General features: G+C 36.8%; 1 protein-coding gene across 4 annotated transcripts in view; it reads right to left on the bottom strand.

The window, feature by feature from the left end:
• LOC143064640 (hemicentin-1-like) overlaps positions 1-17,468 on the bottom strand; it is a 125,670-nt gene that overhangs the window by 91,858 nt on the left and 16,344 nt on the right. For all 4 annotated transcript variants that reach the window (XR_012975291.1, XR_012975292.1, XM_076237620.1 and 1 more), the window contains exons 7-13: positions 14,710-14,927; positions 14,036-14,157; positions 5,723-5,906; positions 5,064-5,155; positions 3,088-3,354; positions 2,423-2,547; positions 13-157 (exon numbers count right to left, since the gene is read on the bottom strand). Coding sequence is in view for 2 of the 4 variants with exons in the window: in XM_076237620.1 (XP_076093735.1) it covers positions 13-157; positions 2,423-2,547; positions 3,088-3,354; positions 5,064-5,155; positions 5,723-5,906; positions 14,036-14,157; positions 14,710-14,927 (1,153 nt within the window). In the remaining 2 variants the exon portion in view is untranslated. The remainder of the gene's footprint in view (positions 1-12; positions 158-2,422; positions 2,548-3,087; positions 3,355-5,063; positions 5,156-5,722; positions 5,907-14,035; positions 14,158-14,709; positions 14,928-17,468) is intronic.

Raw genomic sequence — 17,468 nt, forward strand, 5'->3', positions numbered from 1 at the left:
ATAGACACTTACATCCGACAGTAAGTTGAGTTGTTATAGATGTAGAGCCAGCATTGTTACTAGCTACGCAGCGATAAATGCCAGCATCTTGTTCCTGTGTGCCAAAGATTGTCAACTGTCCATCTTTTGATAACTCAACATAGGACAAAGCTGTTATCTGAAATAAATCACTAGAATCAGATTAAACAATGACAAAATTTCCAAAAACATGTATCTGCATTTATCAGATGATGACTATGTGAACTTAAAGTAATGATTGAATGGAACTGTATGTGAGAACTCACAGAAAGATACCACTACCCTGCAATACCATTAGTATGTATGGAAGGCGCATTAGCTATCAAATTCATGATCAAAATTTGACTAAAATTCTCATACTTGATCTAAAACATCTTAAACTAAATATTCAAATTATTAAAAAGTCTAAAATAAACAATAAATGATGCACTGACTTGATAATACGTATCAGCATTTCGTGTGAATTTTAGTCTAGATATCACCTAATTAACCATTGAGGTGACCTTTGAGGACTGCTGATGGTTATATAACCCGATATAAACATAAAAATAGATATAAATAGATAGCAAACACATGCAATTGAAAGTCACTATCAATGTTGATATTATTTTCCTACACACTTAGTTTATGCATAACCCATCTCTTGCCTTAGGTACAACAAATGGAAGTTTTTAACAGTTAAATTGAAGGTTAAAACTTGGCATGTGGATAATTCATCAGCAATGTTTCTTAGCTTATTTTGACAAAATTGAACAGTGGCTGCTTAAAGCAAATTATTATTTCAATATTTCAATTTCATTAATAATTAAACATAACAAAAATTATATTTTATTTTTGTTTAAATCTCAAACCTAATGTCCCTCTAAAACAGTCAAATCTAATAATCTCCCCGGCATTTTAAATGACAGACCAAAGATATATTCTTTTAAACACATCTTCAGGGAGTGTTTTACAACTGTGTAAAGCTTCAATATCTATCTGGCTGTTTAGGAGGAGCTTAGCTGACACAACAAGTGAAACTGCGAGCTACTGCTCACTGATGATACCCCCGCCGCAAGTGGATAATATTAATAGTGTAAAAATATGCAAGTGTTCGGTAAACAGGAAGTTGTCGAGTGATGAATCTGAAAACGCATCACACGGTGTAGCTGACTTATATAAATCCTGAAACCAAATTTCAGAAATCCTTGTATTGTAGTTCCTGAGAAAAATGTGACGAAAATTTTCAACTTGGCTATCATGTGTAAAATCAGACAAGTGTTCGGTAAACAGGAAGTTGTCAAGTGATGAATCTGAAAACGCATCACACGGTATGGCTGACATATATAAATGTTGATACCAAATTACAGAAAGGGTGGAGGTGTAGTTCCTGAGAAAAATGTGACGAAAGTTTCATGGGACGGACTGACTGACGGACTGATGGACGGACGGACGGACTGACAGACAGAGGTAAAACAGTATACCCCCCCTTTTTTAAAGCGGGGGTATAATAACAAATGGACATCTGGGGGGACAGACAAGTGGATGGATAGACAGGATGATTCCTAAATACACCCCTTTTTTTGCTAGGGAGTATAGTAATATATTCCTAGGATAACTTGGTTTTAACTGATCTTGTGACTAAATTGTAAGGAGGTTTGAGTGGTATAGGTGAAGAAAACTTTATGGGTCACTGTTCATTTTTTATATGTGGTGAAGGTCTTGTTATTATAGACTGTTTGTAAGCACTCAAAGGTATCTTGTAACTTTTCATCTGTTTCGTTACTAATTCATTTTTATAGAGCCTGATACTTTTATGTTGCAAAAGCAAAACATAGCGACAACTAGATTGGTTTACATAAGCATTTAATGATTAAAAGATAGTATCAAGAACAAAATAATGAAAAATTCCATATTTTACTTTATAAATAAAAGGACTGAATCTTTTGCAAGTCTGAAGTTAAAGTTTGTTACACATCAATCACTTTGTCAGACCTTCATATAATCTTATGAAACTTTGGCAGACGTTTTTTTATGACTTGAATTATGAGAAAATGCTTGAAGCACGAGTTTGAAATTATATTTCTTTCATTTTTTAGTACTTTACTGATAGATGGACTTGTGCAGTAAACATCTACAGACAGTCTGAGACTATATCATTTTGACATTAGACATTTGTAAACCTTCATGGATTGTATTAGAAATTGGACAAAAGTTAATCTTCAAGTTTAAGAAAAAAATCTATAGAAAAGATTTTTTTTTTAGTCCTGTATTCTACTGATAAGTGGACTAACTTCTCACAATCAACTCAAGTCTTTTGCACTGACATCAGCAATTGCAGGCAAGACAGGGTTCTGCAAAACCATTTACAAATTTATTTTGACAAAGACTAAACTAATGCTGCATAAATATGTATAATAAATACCTCTACATCGCCCCTGTTCCAGGTGACCATAGGTGGTGGGATTCCTTTGGATGAACACTTTAGGATAGCTGGGTTACCAGCTGATACAATTAGTTCTTTTTCATAAACTGTTATCTCTGGTTTCTCTGTAAAAATCATATCCATGTTTAAATTAGTAACAAACCTTCATGGTTTCAGGAATTACTGAAATGGTTCATTGATTAGCATTTATATTTTAATTTTCAACTCTTATTTATTCAGTAAGCTATTCTGAGGGTGGTAAAGGGTTATTTTTGTGCCACATGTTTTGGCATTTTTATTTCACATGCAGCCACGAAAAAGGTTCAACATTCACATTTAATTATTCGTTCATGAAATGGCAATTTTATTTCGTTTTCTTCTGCACAGATACACCCCCCCCCCTTTACGCCCCTCTATTCTGTAAAGTGAAATAAAACATGTGATTTTCATTTTTTACTTAAAAATCTTAAAAAACAAATAATGTGGTGTAAATAATAACTTTAAAATTATTTTCTAAAAGATCATATTGTTATCACTTAAGTGCTTTAGTTTTGTTCAATAAAGTATCTCAATATAAAGCATCCTTTGTTCTGATTGGTGAAGATAAAAAAGATATTTATCTAAGACTGATAAATGGAGAATTGTTATGCGCTTGCTGTTTATACCAATATAATTAAGTTGAGCTATGGCCACACTTTCTCCCGCTGCATTCCTAGCTAAACAATGGTAGCTACCCTCGTCATCTCTCATCAATTTCTCAATCGATAATACATTCCCTGATATCTTTATTCTGTTGTTAGGAATCAAAAGTTCACCATCTCGTAACCAATAGTAACTTGGAGTAGGGTTACCACTAGCAACACACATGAATGATACTTTTCTTCCAACTTGGAAATCCTGTTCTGTTGGATCTACAGTTACTTCAGGTGGCACTGAAAAACATTGATATATCTTATATATATAACTGCATTGTTATATTAATATTGATTGTTTCAAAATACTTTGCCTTTATTCAACAATTTATGAGAAGTTTTGACAGAAAACTCACCTATTTGACTGTTAAAAAAGTTTATGTTGTAATGCTATTTTCTAATATATTTTATGTAATTGTAGATCAGTTAAATTTTGGATGCCCGATTTTTTTCTCTATTTATATCTTAATTGGTGTCTATATCATTGACCTATCTTATATTTGGATGTCTGTTTATATCATATGTCTGTTCATTATTGACTGATCAATAAAAGATGGTCACTTTTGATGTGCCAAATGTATAATTACAAAGCCATTTCTGGTCAGTATGCAGATGTTAAATCAGATGCCTCAAGTAAAGAGAATGCCATGTACTCTGCATGTTAAGAACCCTTGCAACATATCTTTCAGGGATATGCAGGTGGCCTTTTGCAAGGAGAATTTCTGTCCCTATCCAATATACCCATTTTCCAGTCCAAATTTCCAAAACTTTTATCACTCAGACTATTAATAGATCAGCCTATTGTTTTTAATATTAATTTGTGCTTATACTGAACATGCATGAAATATTTGCAATTGGATGTTAAGGAAACTACAATCAATCAATCCTTACTGAAATATTTATATTTGAATGTCTGTTGATTATTAACTTTTTTATGTTTGAGCATCTGTTCGTTGATTACAAGTTTATATTTCAGTATCTATTCATAATCAACATGTGTATACTTAGACATATGTTCATTGTTAACCAGTTTATAGTTGGGCATCTGTTATTGAAATGTATGTCTGTTCATTTAATATTGACCTGTTTATATTTGGATGTCAGTTTATCATTGACATGCTCATATATGGACATCTGTTCAATATTTAGACATAGAAATCAGATGTGAAATAATCGCCAATGAGACAACTCCCTACCAGAGACCAATGACATAGAAGTTAAGAACTGATTGTGCCTGATATTCACATGATGAAGACATAATCTTTCAATCAGTTTAATTGAGGTCTGAAGCTGGCATGTCACTGCTAGTAGTCTGTTGTTATTTTTGTATTATTGTCATTTTATTTATTTTCATTTGTTACATCTTCTGACATCGGACAAAAACTTTTCTTGAACTGAATTTTAATGTGCGTATTGTTATGCGTTTACTTTTCTACATTGGCTAGAGGTATAGGGGAGGGTTGAAATCTCATAAACATGTTTAACCTCACCGCCTGTCCCAAGTCAGGAGCCTCTAGCCTTTGTTAGTCTTGTATGATGTTAAATTTTAGTTTCTTGTGTATAATTCAGAGTTTAGTATGACGTCCATTATCACAGTACTAGTATACATATTTTTTAAGGGGCCAGCTGAAGGACACCTACAGGTGCGGGAGTTTCTCGCTACATTGAAGACACATGGTGGCCTTCGGCTGTTGTCTGCTCTATGCCTTGGTTGTTGTCGCTTTGACACATTCCCCATTTCCTTTCTCAATTTTATACGTCACTGTATGGCCTTCAACCCACTCCACATAGTCAATTATTTAAGGCCCGGGAATGACAAATGTAAAACAATTCAAACAAGATTTAATTTATTGTTGACATGTTATATTTGACATACTGTTCTTTAGGCACCTGTTTATATTTTGATTAAAACAAGCCCTAAAATCAGTTTATTTGACATGTATACCTACCTTGTACATTAAGAAAGACACTCTGTTTTGTAAATCCACCTTCATTCCCTACTCTACAGACATATTTTCCATCATCTGATGGCTTAACATCCCTGTAAATACCACCAACAAAAATATATACTAGATAGGTATGTCAATCGTACATGAAGTAATACCTTGATATCACAAACTTCTCATCTTGTTCAGTCTGATAAAAAAGACATCAAAAAATTTGTATCTAACTGTTCATTTATTGGGGCTAGCATCTTGGATTTGTTACTTGTTGTATGCATTTCAACTTTGGAAGGTCCCAAATAAAGGACAAAATGTTCTTTTATTTCACGAATGTCTAACACTGGATAACAGAAGTATGTAGGTATGTTTATATTCATTGGCCTGAAATAACTGTGACTGAAAGAATGTGTGATGTTTTACATAAATTAACACTTGTAGTAGTAAATTCTACTTTATTCTAGAAACATAATATCAAGACAAAAATAACCTTCTTTTAACTGCTGCCTATTGACTGAAGAGAAAAGAAGTTTTTCAGAAGTAAGAACTAAAGTGAGTGAATGAGAGTATGTTTAAGTATAATTATCTTTTTAAATACCTGGTTTTTATTCATGTAACAGAATTCCAACAATGAACATATGATAACTCTTATCAATAAATATTATTACCTTATTATGAGTGAACCATTGTCAAGAATGTTAAACTTTTTACTGGATTTGATCCTAGAGTTTCTTCCAACTTTGTACCATGATATATTAAACTCCACAGTACTATGCACAGAACAGATAAGCATACCATTGTCTCCTGGAACTACTGAGACATTCTTAGGTGGAGTGATGCTGGGTGGTGGCTCTGAAAAAAAAGAAACCAAAATATAGATTAAAACTGTTATTATGTACCACTTACTCATACAACTGTGGCATTCTATGGTGGTTAAATGCTTTCTTTTGGCTATCAATACAAATACTAAAGCATATTTCAAAGTGATTATGTATGGGTGTAGTATGAACCTCCTAGCTATATATAGTACTGTGGCATTCCTAGGTGTAATGTATGGGTGTAGCATGAACCTCCAAGCTATATAAAGTACTGTGGCATTCCTAGGTGTAATGTATGGGTGTAGTATGAACCTCCTAGCTATATATAGTACTGTGGCATTCCTAGGCGTAATGTATGGGTGGAGTATGAACCTCCTAGCTATATATAGTACTGTGGCATTCCTAGGCGTAATGTATGGGTGTAGCATGAACCTCCAAGCTATATATAGTACTGTGGCATTCCTAGGCGTAATGTATGGGTGTAGTATGAACCTCCAAGCTATATATAGTACTGTGGCATTCCTAGGCGTAATGTATGGGTGTAGTATGAACCTCCTAGCTATATATAGTACTGTGGCATTCCTAGGCGTAATGTATGGGTGTAGTATGAACCTCCAAGCTATATATAGTACTGTGGCATTCCTAGGCGTAATGTATGGGTGTAGTATGAACCTCCAAGCTATATATAGTACTGTGGCATTCCTAGGCGTAATGTATGGGTGTAGTATGAACCTCCAAGCTATATATAGTATTGTGGCATTCCTAGGCGTAATGTATGGGTGTAGCATGAACCTCCTAGCTATATATAGTACTGTGGCATTCCTAGGCGTAATTTATGGGTGTAGTATGAACCTCCAAGCTATATATACATGATATAGTACTGTGGCATTCCTAGGTGTAATGTATGGGTGTAGTATGAACCTCCTAGCTATATATAGTACTGTGGCATTCCTAGGTGTAATGTATGGGTGTAGTATGAACCTCCTAGCTATATATAGTACTGTGGCATTCCTAGGTGTAATGTATGGGTGTACTGTGGCATTCCTAGGTGTAATGTATGGGTGTAGTATGAACCTCCTAGCTATATATAGTACTGTGGCATTCCTAGGTGTAATGTATGGGTGTAGTATGAACCTCCAAGCTATATATAGTACTGTGGCATTCCTAGGTGTAATGTATGGGTGTAGTATGAACCTCCAAGCTATATATAGTACTGTGGCATTCCTAGGTGTAATGTATGGGTGTAGCATGAATCTCCTAGCTATATATAGTACTGTGGCATTCCTAGGCGTAATGTATGGGTGTAGCATGAACCTCCAAGCTATATATAGTACTGTGGCATTCCTAGGCGTAATGTATGGGTGTAGCATGAACCTCCAAGCTATATATAGTACTGTGGCATTCCTAGGTGCAACGTTGGTTATCAGTGGCTATGAGTACATTGATCAATGACCTAATGTTAAATATAATTTTCAGAGCAGTCAAAATTTAATGGTTGATGTGGTCTTTTTTATTGTGCAATATTATTGAATATTTTTGTAATCAAAAGTTAAAGTAATTATCCAAAATTATCCTTTATATATATATATATATATATATATGGTGCATTTTGTTTCCTTTTCTCATGAATTCTTCTTGGACTACTATTCTGTTTTTTAACCAAATTATTTTTGCACACTGTAGCAACAATTTTGGGGAGAGTTTCTTAAGTGAGCATCAAAAATAATACCACATTACAGTTAAAGTTAAAAAATAACAATCAAGAGATAAAACCATCCTGAATTGAAAATCTCTTAGGCATTAAAATTTAGTCACATGGGAAAATCAAATTTTTAGAATTAAAATTTAGTTTTGTAAATTAAATACTCACCTTCATAAATTTAGATATCAGTCCACTCGCTGCATTATTCAACCGGAAACCAGCCAGAAAAAGAACCATGACCCCGTGACAACCTCTCCCACCTGACACCTGTGTGTCCTAAACCTTCATCATTTATTCCTTAAAATGCTAGGCACTAAGGGGGGATGAAGGGGAGGAGGGAGGGACCTCTGATTTATGAAGGTGAGTATTTAATTTACAAAACTAAATTTTAATTCTAAAAATTTGATTTTTATTACATTAAATACCTCACCTTCATAAATTTAGATAACAGAATTTAACGAAGAGCTGAATCCCCATCACTAGGAGGAGGAAAAACAACCTGTTGAGCAGCAACTAAAGGCCCTAAAGAATAGAGGTTGTCACAATGAAGAGGCATGGACCGTAAATAATGGTTATAAAAGGCACTATCAGACCTCCAAAAACCAGCTGACATGATTTCCGACATAGAGGAGGAATTAAAAATGTTCCAAGAAGAGGCTAAGGCTCTTACTTCATGTGCTTTAACTTGATGTTTAACTAAAACTTCAGAAGAAGCAGACTTATAGGCCAAAATGACAGTATTGCAAATCCAGGTAGAAATGGTTTTAGCAGAAATGTCAGAAATTCCTTTTTTAATAGGAATGAACAACCTAGAAGAACCAGCAGATCTTAATTTAGCTGAAGACGCTAGGTAAACAAGCAAGGCTCTCACTGGACACAAAACCTGATTATCCGCTGTGGGAGGTAAAGCAGGAACAGTAATACAACCAGAACCTTTATCAGGTAACTGGTTCTTTGCTAAAAAAGATGGATCAGTGAGAAGAGTAACTGAAGACTTATCAGACGCAAAGCGGAGACAAGACTCAGAAATTGACAAGGCATGAATCTCACTCCTTCTGCGACCAGTAGCCAAAGCTATCAGAAAACAACATTTATAAGATAAAAATTTGAAGGAGGCTGAATGTAAAGGTTCAAAAGGTGGAAACTGTAGAACCTTTAAAACCAAACCTAAGTCCCAAGAAGGAACCAAACGCCTTTGACGAGGTCTATTAAGGCAAAAGTTTTTTATCAATAATGACAAAAACTCATTATCCCCAAAATCAGAGCCTCCTGAAAGTGATATTGTTCTGGCTATGGCAGATCTATATCCCTTTATAGTAGAAGGAGAATAACCTTTCTCCTCAAAAAGGTAAAGAAAGAAATCCGCTAACTGCTGTACAGTAACAGAGAGTGGATTAATCTGCTTCGACAGACACCAAGTACAGAAGATAGACCATTTTGAGTCATAAACTGCTCCTGTAGATTGTCTGACTGATCCTGAGATACGCTTGGTTGCTCCCTCAGAAAAGCCTCCCTTTCTGAGGGAATTCCTGACAACAACCAAGCGTGCAGATGGAGATTCTGCAGACCCTGATGCAGTTTTCTTCCTTTGAATTGAGACAGTAGATCCTCTCTTAGAGGCAGACAAAGGGGCTTCGCACAACACAGAAGTAGTAGTTCTGGGAACCAAGACTGTCTTGGCCAAGCCGGAGCAATAAGAATGGTCTTGCATAGGTCCCTCTGAATCTTGTGCAAGATCTTTGGAAGAAGACGAAAAGGAGGGAACATGTAACTGAACATTCCCTTCCAAGATAGGGTCATAGCATCTACTGCCCAAGCTTTCTCGTCTGGAATGGGAGAAACGTAAGTCTCCAACTTGTGATTCAGACTGGTGGCAAAAAGATCTATATGAGGACGATCCCAACGAAGAATGATCTCCTGAAACACTGATGGATGAATTTCCCATTCTGTGTTCACTGGAACACGGGAACGGGAGAGAGCATCCGCCAGAAGATTTTGACTGCCTGGAACATGTCTCACTGACAGAATTAAATTGAGACTGTGACACAGAAGAAGAATTTCCTTGCTCAGATGATACAGAGAAAAGGAATGGGTCCCCCCTTGATTCTGAAGATAAGCCACTACTGTGGAGTTGTCCGTGGCAACCAGTAGTGACTGACCCTGAATCACAGCCTGAAACTGACGGAGAGAAAGAAACACAGCTCTCATCTCTAGAAGATTGATGTGTTCTTCCAACTGAGCACCTGACCAAAGGCCTGATGCTGTCCTGCCCTCCAGATAAGCTCCCCAACCCATCAGACTCGCATCTGTGAACAAAGTTAGGCTGGGGTCTGGAGGATCCAACAAAACTCCCTTCCGAAGATGTTTTTCCTGAAGCCACCATTGAAGATGAGGTAACAACCGAGGAAGAATGGGAACAGGTGCCTCCCACAACTGAGAAATTGGGTGCCAAAACTCCGACAGATACCACTGGATTGGACGAATGTGTAGACGTCCTAGTGGAATGACGTCCATGATCGAAATCAAGAAACCCACCAGCTGAAGCAATTGACGAGCTGGGACAGATGAAAACTGAGTCAGAGCATTGACTAACTGACGTACCTTGACTACCTTCTCTTCTGGAGGAAGCACTAGACCCAAATCTGTCCGAAAATGTTCTCCCAGGAAATTGAAACTCTGACTGGGAATTATCTCTGATTTTTCCCATGAAATCAAAAAACCCAGTCTCAGGAGTAAAAGGATAGACAAATTGGTGTGTTCCTCCAAAAGAGATCGGCAATGATTCTTGATGAGAGAATCGTCTAGGTAGGAGTGAATGAGTACTGCCTGAGTATGAAGATAAGACACTACCGTCTGAAAAATCCGGGTAAAAACTAGGGGTGCAATAGCCAGGCCAAAAGGCATAGCCTTGAAACTGTAAACCTTGTCTGCCCAAACCAGTCTCAGGAAATGACGAAACTTGTGAGAAATCGGGATGTGAAAATAGGCGTCCATCAAATCTAGAGAGGTTGTCCAAGTTCCTAAATGAATTGTCGACCTGATAGACCTGTTGGTCTCCATTTTGAAATGTGGGACCACCAGAAACTGATTGAGAACAGAAAGATCTAGAACCGGTCTCATTTTCCCGTTCTTCTTGGGAACCAAGAACAGCCGGGAATAAAACCCTAGATGAAAAGGAGGATTTACCTCCTCCAACACACCCTTCTGAATAAGAATGTTCACCTCGTCTTGTAACAACTGATTCTTTTGAGAATCCTTTGTCACTGACAGATTGATTGGAACAGGAGAAAGAGGAGGCTGTTCCAGAAACTGGTTCCAATCCCCTCCGTAAAATCGAAAGTACCCACTTGTCTGAAGTTATCAGAGCCCATTGATCTAGAAAGTGGGACACCCTGCCCCCCACTGGAAGATGAGGAAGAGGAGAAGTATAATTTTCCTCTTCCAGTGGGGAACGATTCAACGGAGGGGACAACACATCACTTACCCTGCTTCTTTCCCTTAACAACTTTAGCTTTCTTCCCACTAGAATAGTTGGGACGAGAAAAAGCTGGCCTCTTCGTAGACTGTGAAGAAGAGGAGGTAGAAGCCTTGGGTTGATGAGAAGAAGAAGGATTGTTAACCTGAGAAGTCTTGACAAATCTTTTCCCATCAGTGACCTTCACATCCACCTTGACAACAGGAGGGGCCTTATTCACCTCCTCCTGTAACTGCTCTAAGGAAACAGAGAACAACTTGTCCTTAGACAAAGGAGAACTGACAAGTCTCTGCTGAAGAGCTTCAGAGACAGTTGATTTTTCAAGAATCTCCTGTCTCTTAGCAAGAGTAAAGTTGGCCACAGTACCAAGAAGAAGGAATTGAGACATTCCAAGACTCTTGTCTACCTGAAGCAGCATAGACCTCAAATCTGAAAATTCCTCCCCTTTGTCCTTTAAAAGAGACCCAGCTGCTGACAAAAAGTGCTCAGCCGTCTCAAGAACAAAAGTCAAACACCTCAGATTATACTCTGACTTGACATAAGAAGCTTGAGAAAGTCTGAGGCCATCCAAAGGTTTCGAACCAAGCAAACTAGAAAAAGCCCGGTCACTAGCAGGAGCCGACATACCCAAGGAAGATCCATGGATCTCAAAGTCCTTAGATCTACACCTACCTGGGTAAGAGGCAGGTCCGAAACCAGAGAACTTACTACCACCAGTTTTGCTAGTGTTAGCAAGATTCTCAGCCAGAGAAGAGTTTACAAAAGACAAAGCAGTTGTAAAATGCCCCGACTCTGGGAAAGAATAATACCCCTTAGACTCTGGCTTGACTATACCTGAGCAAGCCATGAAATCCGAAGGAGTAGAAGAAACTCTAGGTGGAGACGACATGGGCATATCCGACATATCCCTACGAATAGAATAGACCAGACTCCTAAGGCAATCTGAAGTGCCTGAAGAAGGCTCCTTAGGAACGAAAGCATCTCCCTCTGTGCTTACTACACTGTCAACATCAGAATTACCACCTTGGTCATCCAAAAAATTACCTTCCTGACTTCTAGGAGCCAAAGAAACTGAGTCGTCTTCCAACAACTGTCTAGGAGGTCTGGGAGGGTCCTGTGCAGGATCCTGAGACAGACCCCTAGACTCCATAAGATCAAGCCTGTTACCAAATTCCAAGAACTTAGCATTAACTGTAGCTTGTATCTTGTGTATGGAGGTGGTAAGACTCCTCATCTCATCCTTAAAAGAGGATGACTCTGAAGAGGGTCTACCACCAAACCCCTGACCAGACCAAACTGATTGAGCCGAATACGGATCAAAAGGCTGGGGATAAGGCGGCAAGTTGGGCATACCCATAGGCATGGGAGGGTAGGCAAAATTCATGGGCCACTTAGTCCGAGAAAAGGGGTCACTCCTGATGCCAGCTGGTAGTGTCTCCTGCCTGCTTGTCGTGCAAGCCACAGGAGACGTTGGTATCTCTGCAGGCCTAGTTACGGTATGTGATACCCTGCTAGGCCTAGATAGCCTCAACTGACTAGCACCAGGAGCGAAAGGCATAGTCCTGACAGGAACAGGTTCTGAGTCCTGTTCCATACCGACACCCGAAACACCTGGAATAAATTCCAAACTTCTATCCCAAAAGTCATCAGAATGGGTGGCCGAACGCCAAGGGGACAACAAATTACCATTGGAAGTGTGAATTTGACTGTCACTTACCTCTTGGGTAGCTGAAGCTGGAATTTTATCCATAATATTCAGATAAAATTATCCAAATATACTATAATTATTAACAAAAATATCAATATAAATATATAAATTATCAACTTGTTAAACTGTTTGCAAAAAATAAACTTTTTCCTCCTCCAGAAAAACGTGCAGCATGCGTTGTTGAACCGGAAAAAATGATGAAGGTTTAGGACACACAGGTGTCAGGTGGGAGAGGTTGTCACGGGGTCATGGTTCTTTTTCTGGCTGGTTTCCGGTTGAATAATGCAGCGAGTGGACTGATATCTAAATTTATGAAGGTGAGGTATTTAATGTAATAAAAACCAAATTGATTTGATTCGCTCAAAAATTTCATCTAGGCTACATCTAATATTAAAGATCAAGAAATTTATTTTATAATGGTTATATCATAACCACTAACTGACTATTGTAGTATAGTGTGGAGTAGTTTTAGCACAAAGAGATAAGTTTTATCAATACTAGAATAAAGCTTTCGCTTATTCTGAGCCTGTATTCATACACTTAAACAGAAGGACAGTTGAACAGACAATAGAATATCACAAATTTGTTATGACATTTAAGTGCATCAAAAATGATAACCAATCATACTTCACCATCTTCGCTAGCCAAGGGTTACGATCCACTCCCGCTCTCTTCACCCTTGGCAGATTGAGCCAACATTTGTGATATCCATGTTGCGCCATCTATCGGAAGATTAAAGTCACGCCCATTCCGAATACATTATTCTTGACCAATGGTAGCACTTGAACTCTTCATTTTGGAGGTAAAAACACGGTAGCGCCTAGATTCTACCCACTTGGTACAGCCGGAAACGAAAATATACGTCAACATTCATGCATTTGTGCATGAAACATACACAGGAACTTCTATAAGTTGATTAAAAACAATCAAGTTGTCACTAAATATAGTCGTATGCTTAGTGATGTAAAGACTTGTTGCACATTAAACATGTGGCAATTGTTTACAAACACTTTCTACATTTACACGTGATCATGTTATAGGCGCTTTTTGATTGGATGCAGCGAGTTTCTACTGCAACCAATAAAATTCCTTACCTTGTGTCTCCGAAATATTATCTCAATCCGCCAAGGGTGAAGAGAACGGGAGTGGATCGTAACCCTTGGATAGCGAAGATGTACTTCACTAGCTAGCCTCATTTCAGTTCAGATAGAAATCCATAACTCTGAGAAATGTTGTTAGAAAGAAACCGTATACACAAAAAAATTGTGATATACTAACCACTGACATCTAAAAATGTTTGTGTAGCTCTCCATCCTGCTTTATTTGTAGCATTACACAAGTACAGTCCTTCTGACTTCTCTGTAGCATTAGGTACCTCCAAAGTAACATTACTGGAACCTCTGTAACAACGATTATATTTATACAAAATATAATTTTTAGATAAGCAGTCTGGTGTAAGTACTACTTCTACTTCAATCTTAATGGACTAGGATTGTCAGTTTTTCTACCAAAGGTCATGCATGGTTCTCTCTGGCTTCCTCCACCTGAAAACACTCATAACCAAAAAATAGAGCAAACATGAATCACTCAAACTATACATTTTTTTCCCCAAATCAATGTTATTTATTTTGTTGTTTTTTTAGAAATGGGACAATTATACTTTTGTGGTTCAAATTTTGTCATAAATACAGTTTGTTTTATTAATCATACACTTGAAACCTCACTGTGAGATAGCAATAAAAGCTCTTTTACTATGATTTTTAGCTTACCTGAAGAGGTGAATTTCAGCTGTCAGATGACTAATTAATCTTCATTGTAATGAGGGTGTAATAAAGTAGGATTTGTTTAATCATGCTTTATCATCATGTCAATCTTTCTTACCAGGAATGTGTGGCTGTATAAGTCACAATATTAATATTACATATACATATATATAAACTTAGAAATTTTACCTATGCTCCTGTAAATTACCAAGTAACTTCCCACCTCTTGACCATTGAACTAAGAAAGGTACTTCACTGATAACTTCACAAGTCAGGAAAGCTGAAGCTTCATAGTAACCTCTGGTCATGTCAGACATATGAACCACTGGTCTAGTGGCCTCTCTAGCACTGATGGCAGTTGGTGTTAGTCTCTGTAGGGTATTCCCTGCATCATCTACACCAGTCACCTATAACATGTTTAATTACTAGGGTCAGGCAATGCATATGATTAACAACATTTAACTGATACATTATACAATTATTGACTTTTGATGAGGTTGATACAATGATTTATCAACCCCAGAGATGTGATATTCACCAAGGCCAACGGCCGAGGTGAATATCACATCTGGGGTTGATAAATCATTGTATCAACTGATATCAAAAGTCAACAATTGCTTTATTATATGACTCTTTAGTTCTCAGTGTCATTTTCATATTTTTAGATTGTGAAATATATCCTTGGTTAGATGGTATTTTGCCTAGACTGTTTTTATTTTATGCTTGGGTTTGATTTTAAGGCATATTTAATTCTGCATAATTAAAACTAGAAGAATATTGTATCATTTCAATTTTTAAAGAACAAAACATGAACAATATTGAATACAACAGAATAAAAAACTAGATACATGTACATGTACGCTAGAATCTGTTGATCGGCGAGTATTTTTAGAATCCTTTTCTATCAAAATCTTCTTAATTTCCTCATTATTTAACGATGGAAAGCGTTTTTCAGTAGCTACTTCTGCTGCTCCAGCCATACTTTGTTGCCGGAAACATGTAGCTGTCGCCTGTTAGATTGAAACGATTTTATGTCGAGAGCGCTGATTGGTTGATATTTATTCGGTCGTCCAATTAAAAACCATTTTATTTATACATCCCTTAAATAGCTAACAAGAATTCCCCGTTTCTATATTTAGGTACACGGACGCTGTTCCAAATCTTATATTAACCTCTCATGATTTTTGACACGGTGAATATAATGTTTTATCAAAGAGGATTTCCTATGCTTTTAGCCAATGAGAAAACAGAAAATTTATAGTCATATAATAATTATATTTATAGTGTGAAATTTGCCCTTTTAAAGAATTTGTGATAATAGGGAAATGGTTCATACAAAACCACGCCCTGTTTGCTCTACTGTGGATTAATTATTATTCGTTAGGTTCCAATTTTCGTGGATTTCGTTGGTGCAGATAAACCAGGAATTGAAATGTTCAACAAATTGAAAAATTTTCTATAAGGTTGTATGCAGAAATTGGTAAAAAAACGAAATCAAATATCCATGAAAATATGTACCAATGAAAATAAATGATTCCACACTATTTTAACTTTAAGTTTAAAATCAATACAGGATCAAAGAACCAGCTGACTAATAGACAGATGCACAAATGAAAAAATATAATGCCCCCTACTATTGTAGGAGAGGCACGGTAATACCTATACAGTTTTGAAAGTGGTTATTGGATCATAAAAATAATGCCATGAACACAATACTTATGTCAGACAGAAACTTCAGAATGTAAATTTAAGACATTAACAAGAATTCAGATCCTATACTAAAATAAAAAGATATGGTATAATTGCCCTTATATGGTTTGATCTTCCGTTCTATAGTACCATAACATCCATGAAGTTTTTGATTTTTTAACAAATTCAATCTAATGTATGAAAATGTTCAGGCTATTAATGATCAGTAAATAACAAAAAAATACAAAAACATATTTTTAGAATTTTGCTACTGTCTGCTGGCAGTGATCGGGAAGGACGTGCGCCCTGCGCCTATAGCGCATATTGACAAGAAATGGCGCATACAGTGACAAATGTAAGCGCCCACGTGGCGCACGATATTTTTCACTTCGTTTCAAAATGTTTAGATATCGTCAAATGAATTTCCGATCGTGTTCCGTGCCACCATGTGTGTGTACACAACTGTGTAATGTTCCTCCAATAATAGGAGCACCTATATATTTTTGGGACGTTTCTGGTGTTTCCCTATCATAATAGAACCATGCGATTTAACGTCTCGGTGTTTTCCTATTGTAATAATAGAACCTTGCGGTCTAACTGATAACCCGAAAAACGTAATTAACCATCATTCATGATATATTTGTTTATAAACAACTTTAAGTTTGTGAAATTTGGCTAATACAGACGAGATTTAACTCTAATAATAATCTCATTTAGTTTAGTTTGCTATTATTTCGATTGAAGAACTCCAAGAATTTTTAGGAATATAGTTTTCGTCTCCATAAAAGACACCTAACTGTCCTTGTCATTTTTTGGTCTTTGGCTCATCTAGAATTAGCCTGGGGTCCTGGCTAATCTTGTCAGTATAGCCAGGCGTGTATCAATGTATTTCCTGTCAATGATTGGTTAATACTACTTTTGTCGCGCAATGTTTGTTTAACATCTGTATCCAATCAATTCTTGTTTAATATCAATTAGTAAAAATTAGACTGTAATTATTTTTCTTTATGAATTGATGTATAGTGTTATTATATCTAATTATTAGTATGATGATAATTAGTAAGCAGAAAAGGGTTAATTCTTATCAGCAATCGCCTGGTGAGAAAGTTCAAAGTTTAAGATTTCACATAACCAAGGTGTGAATTGGATTTCAATTTTGCTGGTTTACATCAAACATCAAATGTATGCAAATATTTATTCAGCCTCACTTTAGATTCAGAGTCAACTGGCACTGAATCGATCACATGATATTTGATCCC

The sequence above is a fragment of the Mytilus galloprovincialis genome, chromosome 2 (assembly GCF_965363235.1).
Source record: "Mytilus galloprovincialis chromosome 2, xbMytGall1.hap1.1, whole genome shotgun sequence".
NCBI classification, from domain to species: Eukaryota; Metazoa; Mollusca; class Bivalvia; order Mytilida; family Mytilidae; genus Mytilus; species Mytilus galloprovincialis.